General features: G+C 46.6%; 1 protein-coding gene and 1 pseudogene across 4 annotated transcripts in view; one reads left to right on the forward strand and one right to left on the reverse strand.

Moving 5' to 3' along the window:
- FEZ1 (fasciculation and elongation protein zeta 1) overlaps window positions 1-18,007 on the forward strand; it is a 50,267-nt gene extending 32,260 nt beyond the window's left edge. For 2 of the 4 annotated variants that reach the window (XM_066639536.1, XM_066639538.1), the window contains 7 exons: window positions 4,695-4,863; window positions 7,134-7,157; window positions 10,295-10,566; window positions 12,222-12,302; window positions 13,604-13,679; window positions 16,405-16,470; window positions 17,671-18,007. In XM_066639536.1, the coding sequence (XP_066495633.1) occupies window positions 4,695-4,863; window positions 7,134-7,157; window positions 10,295-10,566; window positions 12,222-12,302; window positions 13,604-13,679; window positions 16,405-16,470; window positions 17,671-17,687 (705 nt within the window). In that variant the 3' untranslated portion in view covers window positions 17,688-18,007. The remainder of the gene's footprint in view (window positions 1-4,694; window positions 4,864-7,133; window positions 7,158-10,294; window positions 10,567-12,221; window positions 12,303-13,603; window positions 13,680-16,404; window positions 16,471-17,670) is intronic. The other 2 variants (XM_066639537.1, XM_066639540.1) reach the window with 1 other exon arrangement.
- On the reverse strand, window positions 11,001-11,120 carry LOC136662838 (5S ribosomal RNA; annotated as a pseudogene).
- Window positions 18,008-21,372: the final 3,365 nt, after the last annotated feature.

Genomic DNA, 21,372 nt, shown 5'->3' on the forward strand with positions numbered 1-21,372 from the left:
AGGGTGCGGTGGAGGCCAGTCAAACTGTCCGTCATTCTACCATGTGAGGCGGTCGCTTCGCCTGCCTCATCTGTGGACCGTCCCTGTCTCCAGGGGCCCATGTTCACAGGATATCCCTACGTGGAGCACAAGTAGTCAGTGCTGACAGCCCTGGGGAAGAGTGTGGTGTTTGGATTGACCTACGGGAGGCTTATCTCTCATAGCAGCTGAGTGGCTTCTCAGTGTGATGTTTGTGTGATCCTCAAACCAACTGCTTGCTTGTTTGAGGATCGGGGGGGGAAAAGGACTCCGTGGTGACCTGTAGGGATGTACTGTGCCTTCTGAGTTTCTGCCAAGATCGGAACATTGTGCATCTCTCTCAAGAAGCATCAGATCCATGAGATGTTGCACTAACTGGACATTGAACAACATGGTCTGAAAGATTTATATGTGTGCGTCGTGCAGAACGCCGGTGGCTGAATTCAGTGCAGTGCTCCTTGCGTAGAACCCAGAGCCCCTAGTTCAGTCGGATCATCTCCTATTGTCTCTCCGGTTTCAGTGTGAGTCAGTCATTAATTTCCGAAGCTTAGTCTTGCCCTGCACGTCTCTTTGCTGCACCTGTGAATTTCTGCTGGTTTCCATGGCAATGGTACCCTGTTCATTGAGCTACCGCAGAGCCACACCGTTCCAAGTGGTTTTTTCTGAAATGAGTGTGTTCAGATTTTTTTTTTTGGATCTTTATTAAATAAAGATGGAGGCCTCCTCAAAGACCTACATCACAGGGGAGTGCTCTGCCTCTTTAAGATATTCTGGGAAGGATGCAAATCTTGTGGCAAATTGTGTGACAGGCTTGGTAATTTTGAAGATGGAGCATGCCAAAGGTGGAGGTGGAATCTTGATGCAAGGGAGGGCATCGTGGAGGCTTTGGAGCAAGAAGACCTCTTTGTGTCTGAAGAGGTGGAGCTGGAGAAGCAACAGTCATAGGCAGGAAGTGTCATGGGATACAAGAGCTGAGAAGCCATGGATTCTTGATTGCTGCATCAATTGTTACCCTGTCTCCTCCATTCTGAATCATTCATTCTGGACTCTCTGTGTCTGTGAATGCAGAGCAGGACTGCATTAGCTTATTTTGGTGCAGTGTCACATGGCTGGCTGGTCTTGGGGTACTTATAAAGGACTTCTGCTTAAAATATACAACACTGAAATGCATATACAGGCGTCCCCGGTATCAGTGGATCCAGTCTCCGCATGTCTGGATATCTGTGGCTCCCCGCGCGCCCCTCCCAATTACTTTTGTTTATCGTCATTACATTCAGGCAAAGCAATGGCATGTCTAGCTTAACACCGTAAGCAGAAAGCTTATAGCAAGATAAGCAAGCAGGCAGCCTGCAGGCTGGAAAGGAGACTAAGGGCCAAATCCAATCCAATTTTCCAGTGCCGATGCAGCCACACCAATGAGGCATGTACTGCATCCTGCAGGGGAGGGGCAATCATGGAGGCCTCCTCCAAGTACGGGAACATTTGTTCCCTTTCCTCAAGGCTGCATTGCGGCTGCACCGGCACTGGAAAGTTGGATAGGTTTGGGCCCTAAGAGAGAGCACCAGCTTCCTGTTAATGATCACTCTTAGTCTCCATTCTAGATAGCAGGCTGCCCACAAGCTTGTCTTGCTATAAGTTTTCTGCTCTCAGCATTTGGTTGAAAGCAAGACTCATAATTGCTTTGTGTGAATGAAGATATATGAAGGTAATGGACTTGGGGGAGGCACGAGGGTGCGGGGAACAGTGGAGATAGAGTTTCCCCCATCCACGGTTTCTGGTATCTGTGGGGGGGATGGACAGGAACATATCGCCTATGGATACTGGGGGATACCTGTATTCTGGGTTGCCTTTGATGAACTGCTGTCTCTCATATCATTATATTTTGGAGTTATATTTTGGACTTATTTGGTAATGAGAGTCAACTTTATGAATATTTTCCAGTGGTATAATCATGTTATCCTGTATCACATGATATGTGTATGTGCTTTAGAAGCATGATAAAGCATGTAAAGTGTTACAAAAAATCCACTGTCCTTAATTTGTATTTATTTTGCCCTGTTTCCAAGGAAGGAATGTTATGCATTAGTTGTGTGCTAGAATTGTCATAATAAAGACATAATAATAAAGAATTTTTTAAACCTCACCATATGTGTACATAATAACAAACCATGGTTTGTTGTAATAAGAACGAGCCCGGCCAATGAAAATCAGGCCTTGAGCTTGTGCGCCTCCCCTATGTGTGCAGGCAGAGGTAATGGAAAGCTTCTGGTTCGGGTTTGGAACAAATCACACAATTCCTTCTTGCATCTGTGCTTGGGAAACTGTGGTTTATTCTAGCTGTTGTTGGTTAACAAACCTGCAGGTGAAACCAGGATCAAACTGTGATTTCATATGCTTGTTAATTAACCAGAATAGGAACAACCCACAGTTCTTTGAGCTGAAATGTAATGGGCTGCTTGGTTCAAAAGTGATAGCAAATGGCTTTAGTCACTTTCCCTTGTGCATGGAAGAAGAGAAGGGAAAGCAAAGCATGGAGGTGGGGAGAGGATACATGTGAGCTGAAAGCCGAGCGTCGTTGGCTAGGCCAGCCTATCCATGAGAGATCTGCCTCAGACAGCAGATTGTGGAAAGTGTGCCTTTACCTGTCTGCTATCCTCCATTGCTTGTCCTCCTCCCATTGGCTGAATTTGAAAAGGAAGAGGGGAAAGGAGCAGAAGAGGAAGTGGTGGAGGAGAGTGGTAAACTAGAGCATCAGAGATAGTCTAGCTCACCACTCTACTCTCCTCACCCACTTTTACTCCATGCCCCTCTTTGTTTTCAAATTCAGAGAATGGGAAGAGAGGAAGCCGTGGAGGTGGCAGCAGGTGGACTGCCCAGCATGAGGTTGGCCATGCGTTTGGTGTGCCAGCTTAGGCACTGGGCTAGCCCCATCTACTTGTTACTAAAACAGCAACTATGGTTTGTCATTGTGTGTGTGTGTGTGTGTGTGTGTGTGTGTGTGTGGTCAATGTACAATAGCACAAAGGGGATGAGTGTGAGGAAGATGACCTGTGGTGTGAAGCTGGGCATGTTCTCTAAGCACATAAGACAAGTATCTTCTCCCATCTCTGATAGACTGCAGGATATCCCTCCCCTTTCTGGATAAATCAGGCACTTTAATCATTTTAAAATCTTACGCTGTTGACTTCCTTAGCGTTCCTAATTTTCTCCTGATGGCTGACATGCTGGCTGTTTAAGTCAACATTTCCAAGTGTGGTGGCCTAAAACCCTCCTACCGAAAGAGCTGTCTTGTGATTTATATCTGTCTTGATGCAACCTTCTGGCAGTTTCAGCTCACCTTAACTGGGGCTGGGAAACCCAACCCCCCATTTTGAAATTTGCTCTCTAGTTGTTGTGGTTGATAACTGTGCCTCTTGCAATATTCCTGAATATCTGCACATGCCCAATCTCGTCTGATCTTGGAAGCTAAGCAGGGTCATAAGAACACAAGAACAGCCCCACTGGATCAGGCCATAGGCCCATCTAGTCCAGCTTCCTGTATCTCACAGCAGCCCACCAAATGCCCCAGGGAGCACACCTGATAACAAGACCTGCAATGCCTCCTGGGAATTGTAGTTTAAGAACATAAGAACAGCCCCACTGGATCAGGCCATAGGCCCATCTAGTCCAGCTTCCTGTATCTCACAGCGGCCCACCAAATGCCCCAGGGAGCACACCTGATAACAAAACCTGCAATGCCTCCTGGGAATTGTAGTTTAAGAACATAAGAACAGCCCCACTGGATCAGGCCATAGGCCCATCTAGTCCAGCTTCCTGTATCTCACAGCAGCCCACCAAATGCCCCAGGGAGCACACCTGATAACAAAACCTGCAATGCCTCCTGGGAATTGTAGTTTAAGAACATAAGAACAGCCCCACTGGATCAGGCCATAGGCCCATCTAGTCCAGCTTCCTGTATCTCACAGCCGCCCACCAAATGCCCCAGGGAGCACACCTGATAACAAGACCTGCAATGCCTCCTGGGAATTGTAGTTTAAGAACATAAAAACAGCCCCACTGGATCAGGCCATAGGCCCATCTAGTCCAGCTTCCTGTATCTCACAGCGGCCCACCAAATGCCCCAGGGAGCACAATAGATCACAAGAGACCTGCATCCTTTTGCCCTCCTCTGCATCTGACATAGCCCATGTCTAAAATCAGGAGGTTGCACATACACATCATGGGTTGTACCTCGTAATGGATTTTTCGTCCAGAAACCTGTCTAATCCCCTTTTAAAGGCATCCAGGCTAGAAGCCATCACCACATCCTGTGGCAAGGAGTTCCACAGACCAACCACACGCTGAGTAAAGAAAGCATGGAGTAAAGAAAGCATGGTCAGGCCTGGTTAGTACTTGGATGGGAGACCGCCTGGGAATACCGGGTGCTGTAGGCTTATACCATAGTCTTTCGAGACTGAAGGTTGCCAACCAACGCTTACTGTCATCCAGTTGGAAGCTTTTCAAAAAGAAGCCTCCGTAGTCTTGAGGAGGGATCTGCTAGGCAATCTTGCCATCAGTCTTCCTTGAAATGCTGTCTTTCCATAGCAACATTTGTAGGTTTTTTCGGGGGGGGGGGCAGGGCGGGGGGGGAATCTGAAGCCAAGTGTCAGTCTTTGACACTACTGTCCTTTTGACAGGTGATTGAAGAAATTGAGGAGATGATGCAAAACTCGCCAGATCCTGAGGACGAAGAGGAGATTTTGGAGGAAGATGACGGCGGGGAGACCAGCAGCCAGGCCGATTCTGTCCTCCTGCAGGAGATGCAGGCTTTGTCACAAACCCTCAACAACAATTGGTCCTATGAAGGTGAGTGCACGTGTCAAAAGAAGGGCGGTCCTTTGGCTATTCGGAACAAGACTGTGCTGATTTCATAGAGCTAGTTTATACATCAGCTTATTCAAGTGGTAAAGCTTTACGGGGACTCTTACGGTCCAGGCAGTAGCTGGCATAACAAAGTGCCGAAGGGACTGAGCTACAAATCAGAACTTCCTTGGTTCTGCCTCTGCATGTCGTTAGGTGGCCTCAGGCAAACCATCAACCCTGCCCCCCAGCCTCAGTTTTCCCCATCTGCACAATGGGAATAATAATACATTATAGCAGTGGTTTCCATACTAGGTGCCATGGCGCCCAAGGGTGGCACAGCGAACTCACAGGGGGGCCGCATGGAATGTCTCTGGTAGCATCTTCCTACCAGCTCTCCTGGGCGCTTCCATCTTGAATCATGTGAGATTGTGCACTATTCAAGATGGCATGCCCAGGAGAGCTGGGTGATGGCGACACTGCAACAGAGCACCGTGACCATGCTAAGTTTTGAAACCGCTGCATTATAGGGTTGCTGTAAGGCGAATATTAAGATAATACACTTAAAGCACTGTGCATGCTTTGAAAACTCTTGTCTAAATGTTGCATATTATTAGTAGCTTTCACTATTGGGCAGGGGAAGAGGCAAGCAAAACAGCCCCTACTTCTGGCTACCAGCACTGCCACTCTTTGGGGGGAGGTTGCCTCCATCAAACTCCTCCTAATTATTTTTGTGATCAGTTTCATGTCTGATCAATTTCCTCTGACTTGATCAGGCAATCCTCAAATGGCTTGTGTACTGAAAACCCATACTTTAGCCCAGGGATGTCAAAAGTTTTTGGCAGGAGGGCCACATCATCTCTCTGACATTGTGTTGGGGGCCGGGGGGAAAAAAGAAGTAATTTACATTTAAAATTTGAATACATTTACATAAGTTTACATAAATGAATATAATAAAGATGAACTTATATGAATGCATGAAGATCTTGCAATAGCTCAAGGCCTTGCACAAAGCAAGGCTGGCCTTTCCTTTGCTGCCCCCGCTGCATCATAGATGTGAAATAGCAAGCAGTGGAGGGAGCCCTCATCCCATAGCTCACAGGAGAGGTCAAACAAAGTCGCCCTCACACTGAGAGCAATTGCGTCGGGCCAGTGCGGGCTCCAGCAAGTCTCTGGAGGGCCAGAGGCTCATTGGAGACTGGGGGCTCCCTGAGGGCCGTATCGGGAGTTCTCAAGGGCCGCAAGTGGCCCCAGGGCCAGGGTTTGGGCACCCCTGCTTTAGCCCTACAGATACTCAAGGTGGGGGGCATGGCTAAATGTTTACATGTCATGTCCTCGCTAGGCCAAAATATATGCAGTTCAGTGTCAATCTATGGAGGAATTGTTTTGGTTCTTTTCCCAATAGGGAATTCCAATTCTAGAATTCCAATTTTCGTTCCAACATGACTCATGGGATCCACTTCTAGATGGGATATCTAGATCCTTGGCCAGCCAATCCATGGGGTGGACTGAAGTGGTCACTGCAGATGGTGGATTGGCAGGAACAGGGGGCACCCTCTCTGTCACAACCTAGTCTGTGTTCCCCTTTTCCCACTTGGCGAACCAACTGCTTGTCTGCTTTCCTTGCCACTGGCCTGCTTGCCTCCCTACCTCTACCACCACTGCCCATCTTTTTTCTTTTCCCATGTTCCCTGGCAAGACAAGCTCAGAACCTCCTGGTGCTTGAGGCAGTTTGCCAAGTGTTGCCCCCTTACCTAGTAGTACTGGAAGTTCTCACTGCTCCTCTTTCTCCTGCACCTTGAATTTAAAAAGCAAGAAGGCAACAAAGAGGAACACATTTGGAGGAGAGAAGAGTTGTGGGCTAGAAGGTCTTCAACATTCTAGTCCACTGTGCTTCTTTCCTCTTCTGATCCATTCCCCTTTTCTTTTTTGAATCCGAGGAGCAGGTGAAGATGGGTGGACAGATATATGTGCTCTCTGCAAATCTGGTGCCTGACCACCTCAATCAGCCTCATGTGTGGACTGGTCCCACTCTCTTGATTTAAACAGGAAGTGGGGAATGAAGAAGATGATAGTGGCGGGCTAGAGCATCAGATTCACGGAAGAGGCAGCTCTTGGGTGGAACTTGGATTCTTGACCCTTTTCTCTGACTACTGTGCTGTGTTCTTGTGTCAGCTGCCACGTTCTTATAGAGTTTCAGAACGGTTAAAAGGATGCATTTTTGGGTAAACTCAAGCAACTGGTTTATGCTCTAACATTGGTTTATTTATTTATAGGCTGCCCCCTCCTTAGAGCCTGGGGTGAGTTGCAAATATTCAAAGCAAGCAGACCTGCTATCTGAATGTGTATCTTTCAAGGGGGTGTACCTGTGGCAGGAAGCTTCAACTAGTCACCTCTCTAGAGGTGGTTGGTCAGTTCCAGCAGCCACCTAGAAGCTTCTTGTGGCGACACTTTTGATAACTGACTTACATAACCGAAGCGTTCATGGGCCGGAGCCCACTTCATCAGATACACGGCATGTTAATTTCAGTTGCCAGATGATTCAGATTGGTAGAGTGATAAATATTGCGCCCAGAGGGCCCCAAAGGCTCTGAAATGCTCCTCTTTCAAGAATTGCAGATTGCTGGACAAGAATTTTAGCAGCCAGTTTGATTCTGTTCAAGGTCAGGATGTTCTCTCCCATGACAGGTGTAAACATTAGCAGAGGCAAATTACAAAGATTGTGTGGCCTCCCATTATGGCTATTGTGAATGATTGCTTGTTGATATGTGCTCGTCGATATGGCTGAGCTTTGCAGAAGAAAGCTACAGGGCTGCCATAGAATTCATTTGTTCTAGCCATTGCCCTCTCCATCAGGCCAGCTGTGCCTTCTAAAATAGTTTTTGCCAGTCTTAGTGTTTCCAGTTATGAGTTGTCCCAATGCTTATCCTGTACACGCCAGCTTCTTGCTAGGTGTGATCACTTGCATTCCCTACTCCCTGGTTTCAGTATTATTTATTGTTGTTGTTGTTTTCACTCCTTTGTGTGAAGGGCAGCTCAAACCTAACTTGTGCTGGAACAGGCAGGCCAACGGGCCTGTGCTGTATCCAGCACAAGTTTGGGGCTGACTGCATGGTTGGCAACCTTCAGTCTCGAAAGACCATGGTATAAGCCTACAGCACCCGGTATTCCAGGGCGGTCTCCCATCCATGTACTAACCAGGCCTGACCCTGCTTAGCTTCCGAGATTGGGCATCTGCAGGGTAACAGTGGCGCTGACTGTGGCTCAGCCGGAGGCAAGGGGAAACTTTTCCCCTTACCCCGGGGAGAGCCACAGTGGCTCCAATGGGTCTACTTGGATCTGCTCCACCTGATGCAGTGGTGCAGATCCAAGGAGAATTGAGCAGTCAGGAGCCACTCCGCGCTGCCTGGGAATGGGGGCTAGGATCTGGCATAACCGCTGGGTCCTCGCCCTGCCTCCCATTCCCCATCCGCCCACCCACTGGCCTGCCCAACCTCCCCCCACCCTGAAATGCCTTCTCCTCGCCCTCCATCCACCCCTCCAGACCCCAACACCAGCTGAGCTTGGCCGGTGCAAACTTCTCTTTCCTCACTGCAGTGGAGGCTGGATTTGGCCTCCATGGGCCAGCCATGTGCTTTACAGCACCTTTACAACCCTCCCAGGCCGGCGCAAGGGACTTGCGCTAGCCCAGCGAGTACTTAGGATTGCACTCTGAGACACCTGCTTGCTGCATCTGAAGATCTGATGAAGTGGACTGTGGGCCACACAGGCTTAAGCTGTAATGAATTGGGTAGTGTTTATGGTGCCACAGGGTGCTTGCTTTTCCCACAAGCAAGCACCCACAGGCTGATGGATTGTAGTCAGATGCTTGGCTTGATGAGGGATGAACAGATGATCTGGGAGAAACTGTGGTGGATTCTTCTCACCAGGACAGATTCTGGAGGCCCATCAGATAAAAGCTTTTGCATATGAGGAGGTTTGGCTTAGCACTCAAAAGAGCCTTGAGTGCAATGGCTAACGATTGATTCTGATTTCCAGTTTGGAAGCGTTTAATTGAAAGGTTCAGGAGGCTAAACATACCTCCATTTGTGCTTTACCGTGCCCACATACTGGACAGACTGGTGTCACAATTGTGCGTGGTTGCAAAACAACAGAAAAACCGTGGGACAACTGCACAAAGAACACTGGACTGGAACAATTTGACCATAGTGTCAACTGGAAGAAATCTGAAAATGTGTAAACAAAGTGTGGTGGTTCCAGATTTTAAAAAAACCAAGCTGGGGTCTCCCTACTTATTGGGGGTCTCCCTACTTAGCTGGGGTCTCCCTACTACCTGTTCTGCCTTTCACCTGCTTACCCAGCTCTATTGTCAGGTTCAGTAGAGTCTGCCCACTAATTGCTTTGCTCTAATTGCGACGTGACATCTGTTACAGCATGCATTTGCTACACATGCTTTGGGGGAATCACTGGGCTAAAATGGGACTTATGATTTAGCATTGCTCCAAAGAGCCAGGATGAGACTGTTGCTGTTATCTAATGAAAATCACATAGTCTGAACCTAGTGTTCATTTTAATTCTAATTGGAGCAAAATTGGCTTTGAAATGCCACACTTCTGAGGCTTGACTCCAGAAAATCCTAGAACATAAAGTATAGCATAATTAATGCTTAACCGGTTTACAGCCCAATCCTACGCTTGTTTATTTGGAAGTAAGCGTCTCTGTGTTCAATGCACCTTAAGGACATACCTTACAATTCCTTAGGTAGAGGTGTTTGTTTCCGGTGAGTAAGATAGGTTGCAGCCTAAATCTTATTGAACACAACTGACTTACTTCAGGGTAAGTACACTATTTTTCAAACATCTCCATCCATAGGCTTGTAGCTTTAAATACTTGATTAAATTGTGTTTGAGGGATTAAAAAAAGTGGTCTTGATTGATCAGGCAGCAGATTAAATTTTTATTTTTATTTTTTAAAGATCATTTGAACTCTTTCTTTAAAAGATAAAAAAATATAGAAACTGAAAATGACAAGCATCCTCTTGGAAGAGGCATTCCCTCATGTGTGAGAGAAGAGGGAATGCCTCTTTTTTAAAAGATGCCTGCTGAAACACATATATCATCTAAAAATTAAAATATGCCTTTTCTTTAAAGCATTTTTTCCTCAAATGCAAATGTATGTACGTTTAATCACTTCATCAATTAATTGACTAAAACACATAATCAGCTTTCTTTAACCAAGTGACAGTTCTTAAAAAAAGAAAAAGAAATCTTAGCATTTATAATACTTTGCACTCAATGCTTTCTGAATCACGCTTTCTGAGAGCTTCATGTATATTATCTTGCTCATCCACACAACACTCATCACTGTCTATTATCTTGGTAATTGTTACAGTATTGCCCAGTTCACATGAATGTTCGTCTCTTCTCATTCTCCAAAGGCTTGGGGCGTATGTCGGTCTCGGAGCTTTCAGAACTACTGGATAGAGTAGAAGTCGCTATCCGGGACTATTCCGAAGAGCTTGTGCAACAGTTGGCTCGTCGAGATGAGCTGGAGTTTGAGAAGGAGGTGAAGAACTCCTTCATCACAGTGCTCATTGAGGTCCAGAACAAGCAGAAAGAGCACAGAGAACTGATGAAGAGGAGGAGGAAAGAGAAAGGGCTGAGCCTACAAAGCAGCCGGATAGAAAGGGCAACCCAAATGCCTCTTAAGGTGGGCGAGAGATTCCCACATTCTGTAAAGTAGTCTAAAAAGTTGGGAGGGGAGACATAACATTCTTTCCAGATGGCTCAGATCAGCTGTGTGTTTGCTCAGTGCAGTGTCGCGTTGCATTCTTGTTGAGAGACAACTGTGGTAAGTGGGGAGGAGTGACTGCTGCATACAATTCCAAAGTGAATTTGGATTTCTGGTTATTTATTTTTCCACATTCTTATACTGGTTGGCAACCTTCAGTCGCGAAAGACTATGGTATAAGCCTACAGCACCCAGTATTCCCAGGCGGTCTCCCATCCAAGTACTAACCAGGCCTGACCCTGCTTAGCTTCCGAGATCATGGTATAAGCCTACAGCACCAGGTATTCCCAGGTAGTCTCCCATCCAAGGACTAACCAGGCCTTACCCTGCTTAGCTTCCGAGATCATGGTATAAGCCTACAGCACCCAGTATTCCCAGGCGGTCTCCCATCCAAGTACTAACAAGGCCTGACCCTGCTTATCTTCCAAGATCAGACGAGATCAGGCATCTGCAGGGTAACAGTTGCTGTATTCTTATACTGCCCTTCCTCCAAGGAGCTCAGGGTGGTGTACATGGTTTCTCCCCTCCTTCTCTCCTCACGAGGACTCTGTGAAGTAGGTGAGGTTCAGAGAGGGTGACTCTGGCCCAAGGTCAGCCAGGCAGCTTCATGGCTGAGTGGGGCTTTGAACCTGGATCTTCCAGGTCTAACTCCAAGTTCCAAACCATGACACCATCCCAGCAATTATTAAGTTGATCAATAAATATAAGAATTAATCAAAATAAAAATTTTTATTTTTTTCAAATAAAAATATTTAATTAAAAATGGTGATGTACACCTTTTCAGCAAAAAAGGAAAAATAAATTCTCAAAGTTTTCTTAGCCAAAGGACTGAGAAGATGGGGATCACTGTTGAAAAAGAAACATAAGGTAGACCCACACACTGGCTGGGATGAAGTTGGACATTTGCCCTCCTCCTGCTCAATATTAGAACTCACCACATGCCTCTTAGGGCAGAATCCTAACTAAGTTTCCAGCACTGGCGTAGCTGTGCTAGTGTGGCATGTGCTGCACCCTGCAGTTGGGGGGCAGTCACGGAGGCCTCCTCAAGGTAAGGAAATGTTTGTTCCCTTACCTTGGAGTTGCACTGCCCTTACCCATATGCTGGAAAGTTGGTTAGGATTGCGCCCTTAGCCGGTTAGCTGGTGTCAATTTGTTTCCAGATGAGACATGTATTGTCAATGGCAATTCTGGGAAGGGATTTTCGTAAGGACCAGGGATGCAGGGGGAAAGGGGTGAACTCCCATCCCTCCTGTTAGAATCTTGATCTAGATCACTTCCCTGCAATTTCCTATGTGTGTCTAAGATAGCAAAACTATGAGGATGAGAAGCAGAACTGAGGTTAGTCAACTCAATAGGCAAAAGAGCTGGCATATATTATCCACGGTGCATCGGGTGGGAGCAGTAATCAGGCTCTGGTATGACACCTAATGGGTGCAATATCGCATTGTTACGTGCAGTTAGACAATGGACGCAATATTGCATGGCTCCAGGACTACACATAATTAGCAACCCTACAGTAGGAACCAATGATTGACAATCTAGCTCTAACGTGGTTTGTCTTCTCTTCTGTAAAGCGGTTCAGCATGGAGGGAATCTCCAATATCCTGCAAACTGGTATCCGGCAGACATTTGGAAACTCAGCAACTGATAAGCAGGTGAATATCCTCTGAATTACCTATTCATGCTGGCAAGTGCATTAACCTGTACATGTGCCCAATGGTTAATGTGAATATAGGAGCAAGGGCATTGGACAAGGAAGACCGAAGGGCCGGAACCCTTCCCTTTTAACCTGTCCCAACCCTGGTGATTTCCCTCCCCTCCTGCTGTTTTTGGTCTTAGAGCCTGACTGGGGAAAAATGATTGCAGAGTTGGGGAATTTACAGGGGACACTAGTGTATAGGGGAAGAATTAACTGAGGGTGAGAGGATCAGTGACCTCTCCTGGGAAGACCAGATTGTTAAGAATGGCTGTTCTGTGCACACAGAGAATTTTGTGAGTTTGTGTTTCAAGGCAAAGCCCTGGCAAAAAAAAAGTTATGGGGGACCAATCCATCTCAGTGATTTTCAGTGTTTTTTTCTTCTCATGATCTTTTCTATGGCCTTTGTCTCTTGTGATGTCACTTTGGGCGTCTGGGAGTACTCTTCCAGGTTCTGTGGCTCTGTTTCTAGGGCAACTCTCTGGAGTAATGTTATGGAGCCGGCGGAGGAAGGAGGACAGGCAATTTGTTACAACAGCCCGTTGCCCTAAAAACAAAGCTGCAGAACCCAGAAGAGATTTTCAGTGAATTTCAGCCTCTGTGCTCCAAATTCCCACAGCGCACCTGCAGACCTTTCGCAACACAGTGGTTGAAAAGAGCAGCTCCATCTGTTGATCCTTCCCTGCAACTCCCCCCAACCTCCCTCCACTTTTACATCAGTATTATGGTTTTTTGCAACCTTCAGTCTCGAAAGACTATGGTATAAGCCTACAGCACCCAGTATTCCCACGCGGTCTCCCATCCAAGTACTAACCAGGCCTGACCCTGCTTAGCTTCCAAGATCAGACAAGATTGGGCATGTGCAGGGTAACAGGTGACTGTCCATCAGTATTATAAGGCCGTAGGATTGGGGGTTCTTGTGTTTCCCTCATAACATATCATTCCACCCAGGCTGGACAGCCCCACTGGGATTCACAGCTGTGTAAAATTCTTGCTACTGAGGAAGTCCATGACATGTTTGTGGCCTCAGCTAGTTATACCGAAATCTCTGTCATTCCTATTCTTTACTTGAGGCTACCAAAAACATTTGACCAAGTCTTCAGCATGCTAGCTCTCTTCTTTTTTTGTCTTCCATTCCATTCTTTTGACTCTGGAGGAGGAGGGCAGAGGCAGGCCGGGACCCTCCCCAAATCTTATTTCTGCTCATTTCCAGAGGAATGGGGACAGTAATGACTGCAGCTATCTTTCATTCCTTTCCAGTATTTGAACACAGTTATTCCATACGAGAAGAAAGGGACACCTCCTTCGGTGGACGACTTACAGATGCTTACAAACAGTAAGTGAGGTCCGAGTAGCGCAGAAAGGCATGAAACTATTGCTTCTTGTTTGTCTCTAATAATGCCAACCAGCATTGCGCTAGCCCTTTTTTGCAGCTGCATCACATTGCCGACTCTTTATTTCTTTCATCAATTTATATCGAACTTTAGCCATGCCAAAGCAAATGCCCAAGGTGGTTTACAAAGCTTTATAATAAAGAACAAAGTATCACAACAGGTAAAAGCATCAGACAAGGCATTAAAACATTAATTTTAACATTACGTATTGAAACGTAAATCCAAACAGAGCAAAATTTAACATATATCATTGGGCCAATGGGGAACAAATTAGTCCGGGGAAGCTGTCAAGTCACATCCTTTCAGCTTATGGTCCTCACCTTCATCCCTACAAACACATTCAACGTGCCTTGGAGGTGAAAGAACTGTGTACAATCAGAGTCCCTGCCTTTTCTGGGGGTTCCAGATCATACTGTACACTTTGAGGTGCACACGTTTTTTTGGACGTTGAATGTATGTGCAAGGATGGTGTGCATGAGAACTGCTTGCCCCTTCTGTGTGCATTCATTATGATGTGTGAAGAGGGCTCTAATGTGGGCAAAAATGGAGGGCGGTTTTCTCAAGTCGGAATTGTGGGCAATCCAACTTCTTTGCATCTTGTGTTATCAAATTGCCATGCCTCCATTTTTTGTTTTGCTGGCACTTTGCAACAAGAACAAGCGCCTGCCCTGAAAAACCCGCATCTACTTTGCTGCTTCAAAGTGAATTTCATAAACATTCAGTGTTTGTCGGCTGCAAAGATTTAGCCCCTAACTCTGACTGAACAATTTGCAGAACAGAAATTTCAAAGGTTGAGATGTTGTGACAGGCGCTTGTGCATTCTGGGAGAATCCTCCGTCTCCCGTTCGGGTCTCCATAGCAACAGTGTTTTGAACCAACTGGAACAAATGCTGGCTTAGTTCTCTTGGAAGGACCAGATTGCTATGAATGGCTTTTTTTGTGCACACAGAGAGTTTCCTGCAAGTGAGTTTCTGTCTCGAGGCAAAGCCCTGGCGAAAGAGGTTACAGGAGATAAATTTGTGGGCTTGTTTTTGTACTTTATTTTGTGCCTAATTAACTGGTGTGCAAAGCTGCCTCAGACTGTGTTGCAAACTTAAGATATATTTAGATTGAGATCATTTATTGAGCTGGAAGAAATGTCCTTGAATAACATTCAAAGACCAGCCAACCCCACCAAATGCAGGCCCTTGAATCGTTGGTATCCAAGTTCCTCCTAACCGAGCATGAAATAATGTGACTCATGTCAGGCTCGTGGGCTTTCCTTTCCCACGTCCTGCCCAGATTTTCCACCCCACAAGTCTTGTTCTTTAAGGGTTGTTCATGTGTCCTGGGAGGGAGGAAACTGACCAGGACCAAATCCCCAGGAATAGGATTGCCAAATTCAGTGTGGCTCAGGGCACCTGTGCCTTGAGCAGCTAGAAGTAATAGTTTCTGGTTAGGTCTATATCTCCAGTTATCATGGTCTGCACTGTTTTATTTCTCTTTAGCTTGCTCTCCACCCCCCACCCCACCAGGGACCACCCGGGCAGCTCACAACCCCAACAATCATGATGTTGATTTAGATCCCATTCTATCTCACAGGGTTGTCGTGAGGACAAAAGGAGGGAAGGACCCATGTATACCACCCTGAGCTCTTTGGAGGAAGGGCAGTATAGAAATGTGAAAAATAAATATATATTCTCTATGTAACTGGGAAGGAGGCTTTTCCAGTCTGTGTCTGAGACATACAAAATTATGCAAGGGATGGACAGAGTGGATAGAGAGATGCTCTTTACACTCTCACATAACACCAGAACCAGGGGACATCCACTAAAATTGAGTGTTGGGAGAGTTAGAACAGACGAAAGAAAATATTTCTTGGTTGGTCTGTGGAACTCCTTGCCACAGGATGTGGTGATGGCGTATGGCCTGGATGCCTTTAAAAGGGGATTGGACACGTTTCTGGAGGAAAAATCCATTACGGGTTACAAGCCATGATGTGTATGTGCAACCTCCTGATTTTAGAAATGGGCTATGTCAGAGTGCTAGATGCAAGGGAGGGCACAAGGATGATGTCTCTTGTTATCTGGTGTGCTCCCTGGGGCATTTGGTGGGCTGCTGTGAGATACAGGAAGCTGGACTAGATGGGCCTATGGCCTGATCCAGTGGGGCTGTTCTTATGTTCTTAACTACAATTCCCAGGAAGCCTTGCAGGTCCCTTGTTATCTGGTGTGCTCCCTGGGGCATTTGGTGGGCGGCTGTGAGATACAGGAAGCTGGACTAGATGGGCCTATGGCCTGATCCAGTGGGGCTGTTCTTATGTCTGGCTTTGTCCTTGAGGTGTTGGCAGAGTTTAGTCTATAGGGGCAGATCTGGGGCGGGAAGGAGAGAACAGCAGCAGGATCCTCCCCTCCCCCCCAATGATCACCACAAGTGGGAAAGCCCTCTGGCACCAGGGAGAACTGGTTTATGCTGATCTAACTGGATTCATTTATGCTCTTTCCTTTCTGCATGTAACCTCCTATAGCAAGGGCAAACCCTGACCCTTAGTCATCCTCCTAACCTCAGCTGCAGCTGGCACAGAACCTCAGTTGACAACCTCAATGCATGCGCAGATCATAAGAGAGAAGGCAACTCTTGAGAATGATACACTAACCGTTTCTTTTCCCACCCCTTTTCTTTCCACAGTTCTTTTTGCAATGAAGGAAGACAATGAAAAAGTTCCTACATTGCTAACAGACTACATTTTAAAAGGTCAGTATTTAAAATATTTCCATGCTGCTTTTCTGTTTCATAGGAGCGTCCACTGATGCAGTTCAACAATCAAGTACATCTGTTTTGTATAAAATTCTTTGTATGGCAAAATCAACATGCCTGACAGAAATCATATATGGTCAAAGTTTTGTGTTGGTCATAACAGTGGCATCTAGTAGGGTGCCAGTGAGCCTTGCAAAGTGGAGGTCATGCCTTCCTTGAACTCCTGTGCCAAAAACGGGAAAGTATCGGCCACTAGTTTGAAGATACAGCCATTCCACCCAAGAAATCTTTGGATGGATGCTGAGGAGCAGATGGTTGGCATTGACTAAAATTCTAACCAGAACAATAATGGTCTTATCTGTCCTTTAAACCAGTGGTTCCCAAACTGTACACCCACAGGGTGAACGACAGGGGCACCATGGGATTGCCCTGGAAGCCTCTTCTTCCATGATTTTGTTTCATATGAGATATTGTGCAATCCAAGATGGCAGCGCCCAGGAGAGCACCATGACCGCAGTTTGGGAACCACCGCTTTAAACAATAAAAATATAATTTAAAAACACAAGCTGTAGGAGAACAAGGATGGTAGAGACCAGCAGTTACCAAACTCTTCGAGGGTTTAGGAACTGGGGTAAGTTGTTGGGAGGGGCCAAAGGAGCGACTCGATTCGCACGATTGCATTGATCCTGAAGGGGTTCACCTTACCTTATGTAGTGCCAGTCTGCAGGGAGTGCGGGAGCCTTGCTAAGCCCTCCACAGGGCACCCCAAACCTCTGAGTAAAATAAGCGATTGGAAATACTTTTGGTTTTGCAATCAAAAACTGGAAGTGGTTTCTGTCGGCTTATTTTACTGAAACAGAGGCTTGGGGAGCCCTGCAGAGGCCTTGCACCCCCAGAGGCCGGCACTGCGTAAGGAAAAGTGACGTCCCCCCAGTCAGCCCCAGCGGCAGCGTGATCCTGGGAATCGTGTCACTGCCTTCCCCTTCAGGGCTCCTTAAATCTGAGAACCTCAGGTATGGCAGTTTTTCCTGCTTGGGGCATTCCAGAGGGAATTGATGTGGGCCTCTGACTTTTCGGAGACAGGATGCTGGACCAGATGGGCACCCCTTTGACTTGATCCAGCAATACTCTTCTTATGCAACTATTACTTAGCTGACCATCAGTGTCCTGAAGTCCCTTTCTTCTTTCCCCTTCCAGTTCTCTGTCCTACCTAAGCTCCATCCGCCGAGCACCTTCAAGCCAACAGGAAGAAGACAAGGCCAGTGTGTCATTCCATCACAGGGACTGCATGACATAATGTAAACTTTGAATTGTGTATTTAAAAAGATGTATAGCATTAACCAGGATTAAACAGGAGCAAATGTCTTTCCTTTTGCTGTCGGTTTGTAGTCCTAGTCAACATTCGGTTGCATGAGTGAAGGCAAATGCCGCTCATTCCTCTCTCTCTCTCTCTCTCTGGACCGCCTCTGTCTTGGGGAGGCGGAGCTTCGCTGTACGCGGTAACCTCAGCCCCACTTTCCACCCCAAGCCGCAATGAGACTAATTTGAATTACTGAAATAAACTTTCATTTTAATTAAAAAAAAAAAGAGTTGTCACACTTCTTAGAGAGAGAGCTTGTTACTCGGTATCCCAGTGTTGGGCCCATCCATCAGGTTGACTGAGGCCATTGGCAACCTCCCTCAGCCCACATGTTGGCAACCTTCAGTCTCGAAAGACTATGGTATTGCGCTCTGAAAGGTGGTTCTGGAACAGCGTCTAGTGTGGCTGAAAAGGCCAATTCGGGAGTGACAATCCCTTCCACACTGGGAGCAAGTGCAGTCTGTCCCTGGTCTGTCTCCCTGGCTATGGGCCTTCCTTCTTTGCCTCTTGGCCTCAGTCTGTTGGCCAAGTGTCTCTTCAAACTGGGAAAGGCCATGCTGCACAGCCTGCCTCCAAGCAGGCCGCTCAGAGGCCAGGGTTTCCCACTTGTTGAGGTCCACTCCTAAGGCCTTCAGATCCCTCTTGCAGATGTCCTTGTATCGCAGCTGTGGTCTACCTGTAGGGTGCTTTCCTTGCACGAGTTCTCCATAGAGGAGATCCTTTGGGATCCGGCTTGTTGGTGCTTCTTGTTGGAGCTTCTTGTTGGTGGAGCCAACAGGTCCACCACTCCGCCCACAATGGGCTTGATTTCTAACCATAAACAAGTTACCATTGAGGTCCAGGTCCATCAGCTTCTGAGCAATACAAAATGGTTCATGGCTATGGAATGCTGGCAGGCCCGAATGCTTTTTCAGACAGGTGAACATGTCCCCCCCCCCCCCCCCGCATGGAGGTTATGTGTGAGCCAGGGTCACTTGCTTCTATATAGTTAGTATATGGTAATGTTATTGGAGTCCTACCACTACCAGCAAAGTTGTGTATTTGAATGTTGCCTCATCCCCAGGCCCACCCTGGGAAAACATCTTTCCAGAGAGATGGCTGGGTTGAAACGTTGCCCTGAGATGCTCGTTTTCTGTGTGCAAGGATTATTCTGTCCGAGGGAGCATTCAAACATGTAATCACTCACCTGTTTGGGTTTCAAATAATTAAAACAACAACTCCAATACAGCCACATGAATCACAACGTTTTATGCTGCTAATCTTGCCAGACTTTGGTATGTTGCCATTTTCACCCTGGGGTGTTCACATCACTTTGGGAGTCCTTTTTATATAACCAAAAGAGAGAGCAGTGAAGTGATGGGAACATGAACTGACAGCCCTTTCTTATCAACATGCAGTTACTAATTCTGTGTGTCTTAGCCCTAGTCCTTCCCATCTAAATCAGAAGATTTAATCATAGCAGTGAAAACACCTTTTTTCCCCCGTTAAAGGACCTGGGGACAGTGAAATATTCCATTCCTAAGAACCTTGGAAGTTGGGCTTAAGAATGCAGTAAATATATACTTTAAAAGTTGTAACTAGGGCTGTAATGTTTGGCCAATCATAGCAACATCTGAACCCACCTTTTACTGAATTAGACTAGTGCTGTCAACCCAGGCTACTGGCATCTCACCACCATTCCAGAGTCAATCCTGCCTCGTTAGGAAATTCCAGAGACTGCACCTGAGATCTGAGACCTGGTTTCACTCCAGAAGTTTGTCTGGAAGTCGGAATGTACGAGTATGTAAATCGAAACAGTTGACTCTTGCCAGTTGCATTGCTTTTACACCTGTGTAAAACACCCCCCAACTCTTTGGTTCTTGAGCAAAAAATGGAGAAACTCATGCATAAAAGCCAGAGTGGTTTCATTTTCTGAAATTAACCCATTATTAGGTTGCTGCCACACAGTGGTGTAGCTAAGGGGGGGCAAGGGAAGTACATTTCCCTGGGTACCATGCCTTGAGGAGATGTCTTAGAGGCTTCTGAAAGGCACTTTTCACCCAAAGCTGGAAGTGCCTTTTGAAGGCCTCTTAGACATCGCATGGGTGGGGATGTTAAAAATTTTTGTGCCCCTGGGTGCCAGATTCCTTAGCTATGCTACTGCTTCCACAATCAGGCCCTTCAGTGCTCTTGAGGCATTTCTGGAATAGCAGGAAGCAGAGTGCCAGCATGTATCCTACAACAGAAGCAGCAATTTAATCAGTAGGACCACTTGGAACCTGCCTCTGAAACATCTGAGCTGAAAAGAAGCGTTCAGCTCTGCAGGAGCACACTGAGAAACGTGCCTGGAGGTCTACGTGACTGTCTAGGCCAGTAGTTCTCAAACCAGGGGTCATGACCCAAATGAGGATCATGGGGGGGGGGGGAGGGAAGAAAGGAAAATTTGTTAATGTCCTGGTCTGGACTCACCTGGCTTTGGCAGACCCAGAAAAGGAGCTGGTGGTGCTCCTGCCTCTGAAGAGCAGGATGCTTTTGGGGTCTCAAGGAGCCTCCAAAGGTTGACACGCTGCCTCCTGTGGCATTCAGTGGTAAGGTCAGGCAAGCCATGAATTAAAGCTGGGATGGCCAAGGCAGCTGAATGAACAATCTGGGAACGTTTGGCCCCAGTGTGTGAATTTTACCCAGATTAACTGTTTTTGTATCATCGTCATCAGATACCAATTCCAAGGGTCGCTGGACTGCAAAAGTCTGAAGTTATCTCAGAGTAAGTCCTAATGACCACAGTGCAACTTGCTTCCGAGTAAGCATGTTTAGCGATACACTTCAAGCATTTGGGATGAACTGAGCTATGATCTCTAAGTGAAGAATAGTAAGTTTCAAAGTAGAAATAAAAGGCAGGTTAAGAAAATGCACAAATGAAGACATTTAAGGATGATTCATTTTGTTGTCGTTTTGGTGGAGTGTGTACATGCGGCAGTTTATCACAACAAGCTCCTGCACTTAAGACATTCATTCATCACTACAGCAAATGCTTCTTAGTGCAGAAAAAAAAATAAGCAAAACAAAACAGAATTAGTTTTTATAGGTGGGTGTGCATTGAAAGCAGATTGGGCAGCCTCTAGCGATTGATATGCAAGGAGATAAAACGTAAATGAAAAAAGCTGCTCCCCAAAGAGGAGACAATGAACACGTCTGCTCGGTTTGTATTGCTTAGCACCCTGTAGTGATGAGAAAAATAATTGTTGCCATTTCCTTGCGCATTTTAATATCATCTCACTTGGCCCCCCCGTCGTCTCGCCTGCCGATGTTGCTGTAGGAGCATGGTTTTGATGCATGCAAGCTGAGGCACAGTCATTTTTATTTATCTGTGCATTTCTCGAAACGATTTGAAGAGGCTCGAGCCCCAGCCCAAGTACTTATGCATATTCATGCTGGCTTCAAAGCAGCAAATATGCAAATTGGGAACAGAGGAATTGACTGAGTTTTTAATCAATGCCAGATGAAGATCCCAGAGGACGCCAGAGACCAAGTGGTTGCTCTAACCATCACTTACCTCTCCC

The sequence above is a fragment of the Tiliqua scincoides genome, chromosome 11 (genome assembly GCF_035046505.1).
Source record: "Tiliqua scincoides isolate rTilSci1 chromosome 11, rTilSci1.hap2, whole genome shotgun sequence".
Taxonomy (NCBI): domain Eukaryota; kingdom Metazoa; phylum Chordata; class Lepidosauria; order Squamata; family Scincidae; genus Tiliqua; species Tiliqua scincoides.